At 42.5% G+C, this 4,518-nt stretch overlaps 1 protein-coding gene across 1 annotated transcript; it reads right to left on the reverse strand.

Moving 5' to 3' along the window:
• Positions 1-2,027: 2,027 nt before the first annotated feature.
• LOC107892706 (uncharacterized) lies at positions 2,028-4,283 on the reverse strand. The gene is made up of 6 exons (XM_016817763.1): positions 3,945-4,283; positions 3,706-3,894; positions 3,527-3,654; positions 2,723-2,842; positions 2,579-2,678; positions 2,028-2,285 (listed from the first exon to the last, which is right to left on the reverse strand). Exons 1-6 carry the CDS (start codon positions 4,281-4,283, stop codon positions 2,028-2,030), a joined length of 1,134 nt encoding a protein of 377 aa, XP_016673252.1.
• Positions 4,284-4,518: the final 235 nt, after the last annotated feature.

Genomic DNA, 4,518 nt, shown 5'->3' on the forward strand with positions numbered 1-4,518 from the left:
AATCGGCTCCTCCTCGAAAGTTAAGTCCGGTTTAACCTCGATCTCCTCAATAGAGACAAAATGAGACTAGTCAGACTGATATTGCCTCAACATCGAGATGTGAAACACATCATGAATATGGTCCAACTCTAGAGGTAACTCCAACTGATAAGTGACTGGTCCCACATGCTTCAGAATCTGATATGTCCCGATGAACCTAGGGCTCAACTTGCCCTTACAATCGAGCCTCAAAACTTTCTTCCACGGAGAAACCTTAAGAAAAATGAAGTCACCCACAGAATACTCGATATCCCTCCTTTTGAAGTCTGTATAGAACTTTTGTCTATCAAAATTCGCCTTAAGAGGATCCTGAATTAGTCTAACCTTATCTTCGGTCTCAGAAACCAACTCAGGACCCAAAATTGGTTGCTCACCCAACTCAGTCCAACATAGCAGAGTACGACACTTACGACCATACAAAATCTCGTAAGGTGCCATCTAGATACTAGTCTAGAAATTGTTCTTGTAGGTGAACTCAGCTAGCAGCAGAAAATCCTCCCAACTACCTCGAAAATCAATCATACAACTCTAAAACATATCCTCTAGTATTTTAATCACCCTCTCAGACTGACCATTGGTCTGAGGATGGAACGCAGTACTGAAGTCCGATCTTGAACCCATAGCCTCATGTAGTTTCTTCCAGAATCGAGAAGGGAAGCGAGGATCCTTATCAGAAATTATAGAAACCGGAACCCCATGTAGTCTTACAATCTCGGAGATATAGAGCTTCGCTAACTTTTATAGAGAATAATCTATTCAAACGGGAATAAAATGGACGGACTTTGTCAATCGATCCACGATGACCCAAACAGAATCCTTCTTAGTAGATGTCAAGGGTAACCCACTAATGAAGTCCATCGTTACTCGTTTCCATTTCTATAAGGGAATCTTAATAGGTTGTAGCAAGCCCGAAGGTAACTGGTTGTAATGAGCAACAAAATTCGTAACCTCACATTTCAAACCCGGCCACCAGTACAGCTTACGGAGATCACGATACATTTTATTACCATTGAGATGCATAGTATGAAGGCTACTATGCGCCTCCCTCAGAATCGACTGTCTCAGATTAGAAAAATTTAGTACACAAACTCGACCTCAAAAATACAGAACTCCATCCTTATTCAGTACAAAATCAGAAGTATTGCCACTCCCAATCTGACGAAACTGCAAACCGAGAGACTCATCCCCTAACTGCTTATCCTAAATCTGATCAATCAAACTCAGCTTAACTTGCAACTCGGCTAACAGATTCCCATCATCAAACAGACTAAGGCGAGTGAACATCGCTTTCAAATCAGTCATCACACTACGATTGAGAGCATCGGGCACCATATTAACTTTACCAGGATAATACTCTATCGTGTAGTGATAATCTTTGAGTGGCTCAATCTATTGGCGCTGCCAAAGATTCAACTCCTTCTGAGTAAGGAGGTACTTGAGGCTCTTGTGATCGGTGTAGATGACACACCTCTCACCGTACAGATAATGCATCCAGATCTTTAACGGAAACGCTACTGCAGTTAACTCGAGATCATGTGTCGAATAATTCCCCTTGTGTGACTTAAGCTGATGGGACGCAAAAGCCACAACCTTACTATCCTGTATCAATACACATCCCAAACCAATGTGCGACGCATCACTGTACACTACAAACTCTTTACCAGATTCAGGATATATCAAAATAGGAGCTTGAGTCAGAACAGACTTGAGCTTCTCGAAGCTCGATTGTTTCGCATCAATCCAAACAAAAGGAACACCATTGCGCAGAAGCTTAGTCAAAGAAGCTGCAATCAGAGAGAACCCCTCGAAAAATCACCGATAATATCCCGCAAGACCTAGAAAACTATGGATCTCAGATATATTCTTAGGTTGTTTCCAATCCAGCACAGCCTCAATCATTCTAGGATCAACTCGGATCCTTTCAGTAGAAACACGTGCCTCAGAAAAGTTACCTCTCGCAACCAGAACTCACATTTGTTCAACTTAGCCTAGAGCTGTTTCTCTCGGAGTATCTGAAGCACTACTCTAAGATGCTTATCATGCCCATCCTCAGTCTTAAAGTAAACCAGAATATCATCGATGAAGACCACAATGAATTGATCCATATACGACTGAAAAACTTGATTCATTAGATCTATGAATGCCGTTGGAGCATTCGTTAAACCAAAGGGCATAACTAAGAATTCATAGTGCCCATAATGAGTTCTAAATGTCATCTTATGAACATCCCCATCCTTAACTCTAAGCTGATGATACCCAAAACAGAGATATATTTTTGAGAACATTGAAGCCCCTCAAAACTGATCAAACAAATTGCCGATCCTCAGAAGTGGATACTTATTCTTCACAGTCAATTTATTCAACTACTGGTGGTCAATGCACATCCTAATGGTACCATCTTTTTACTTAACAAATAGAACTGGTGCCCCCATGGAGACACACTAGGATGAATGAAACCACGATCCAGAAGCTCTTGAAGTTGAGCCTTAATATCTGCAAGCTCTTTTGATGCCATATGGTATGGAGTGATAGACATCACAGCTGTACCCGTTAGAAGCTCAATGCCAAACTTAACTTCCCGATTCAGAGGTAAACCAGGTAACTCCTCAGGAAAGACATCCAGAAATTCTCTCACTGTTCTGATATCCCCGACAGAAGAGTCTCCAAAAATTAAGACACTGACATAGCCAAATACACCTCACACCCTTTCTGAACCAATTTCTCAGCAACTAGAGCGGAGATCACATTAGACAAGTAATCTCGACGCTCATAAATCACTACTATCTCCTTATCATCCTCGGTCCTTAAAACAAACCTCTTAGTCACACAGTCCAGACTAATTTGGTGCTCAACCAACCAATCCATACCAAAAATTAAGTCGAACTCCCCAAACGGTAGCTCCATCAAATCTGCCGAAAACACAGTCCTTTGTACTTCCAACGGTACATTCCTATAAAATCTACTAACCTGAAAGGATTACCCCAACGAACTTAGTGCGGTAATCTCACTAGAAGTACACTCTACAGTGATCCCTAAGTTTTTGGAAATACTACTAGCTGCATAGGAATGTGTAGAACCTATGTCTATTAGAGTAATATAAGGAACATCAAAAATAAATAACGTACCTATGATTACATCAGGAGCGTCTCTATACTCTCGACGTCAAACAGTATAAACCAGTGCAGCTACCTCATCTCAGTCTGATTAGCGCCTCTGCCCGATACTCTCTATCCTCGGCCCATACCATTACCACCCCTAGCCGGTCCACGACCCCTAGGTGGCTGCTAAACTACCCTCTAAAGTGGTACAGAACTTGGCCCTGAAGCTTGCATTTGATCAGAACACTATGGACACTCTTTAATCCGATGCTCCAAAGACCCACACCTCAGACAAGCACTAACCTCCTCCAATACTCACCTAGATAGCGCCTACCACAATCAACACATGGCTAAAACCCAATAGGAGCAACAAGAACCCCCACTCTAACCCATCAGGTCTGACCCATTTCTTAGGCCTCTGAACAGAACTAGAGGGCTTTGAATCCCTGTTATTCTTGCCTCTCTCACGATCCTTATTCTGGCGCTCCACGCACTTAACCTCCTTGGCGATCTTCGCCTTATCCACCAGAATAGAAAACTCACTCTCCCTCTACGGAGTAGTCCGTACCCTTAGATTATCCCTGAAGTCATCCTTAAAATGGACACATTTCTTATACTCATATGCCACCATGCCTCGAGCATAGCAAGTCAACCTCAGAAACTCAGCCTCATACTCGACCACAGATTTATCACTTTGTGTGAGATTCATAAACTCATGCCTACGAGCATCAACATAGCTCGCGTCCAGATATTTCCCCTAGAAGGCAGTCTTAAAATAATCCCAGCTCAGACGGTCTCGTTGAGTACCCTCCTTGTCTGACAACCACCACTAATACGCCTCATCGCACCATTTAGTTTCTGCTCAGGAGTACAGTCTATATTGTTCATAATCCTCTCAGTGGCATCCAACCAATACTCGACCACAGTAAGGGCGACTCTAGTGACACCTCTAAACAACTCAACTCCATTAGACCAGAGTTGTTCAGTTACCGACCCACGGCCCCTAGATCTAGAATAGGGTCCAACGACCCTCTCCAACACTGTCAACATGGCTTGGGATAGTGTGTTATCCCCAGCCAAATAGCTTTGAGATCCAATCTCAGTAGCAGGCAAAACCAGTGTCTCACTCGTGTCTAAGTTTGGCATACTGCCCAAAAGAGGAAGACTCAGCTCAAGCCCTTCTACAGCTCCTACCGCGTCCACAAATACCACGACCACGAGTTACACGAACGTTCATCGTAAATTTCAAATTTATCAACATTATAAAATTTTATGTATCAGTTTCAGCATTTATTAGCAGATATTTTATACGTAAGTTATCAGGAGTTCAGATGTATTTCAATGGTTTTAGTTTCTAACTAACTCAGTACAGTTTCAAAAA

This window comes from Gossypium hirsutum, chromosome D09 (assembly GCF_007990345.1).
Source record: "Gossypium hirsutum isolate 1008001.06 chromosome D09, Gossypium_hirsutum_v2.1, whole genome shotgun sequence".
Taxonomy (NCBI): domain Eukaryota; kingdom Viridiplantae; phylum Streptophyta; class Magnoliopsida; order Malvales; family Malvaceae; genus Gossypium; species Gossypium hirsutum.

Excerpts from the sequence above, each read along its gene's own strand:
- LOC107892706 (XM_016817763.1), bottom strand. The coding sequence starts at position 4,283 with ATGCCAAACTTAGACACGAGTGAGACACTGGTTTTGCCTGCTACTGAG. Across the intron at positions 2,843-3,526 it reads AAATGGGTCAGACCTGATGG|GACCGAGGATGATAAGGAGA; the intron begins GTTAGAGTGGGG and ends GTTTGTTTTAAG. Across the intron at positions 2,286-2,578 it reads AGCTTCTAACGGGTACAGCT|CTTAGAGTTAAGGATGGGGA; the intron begins GTGATGTCTATC and ends GGGTATCATCAG.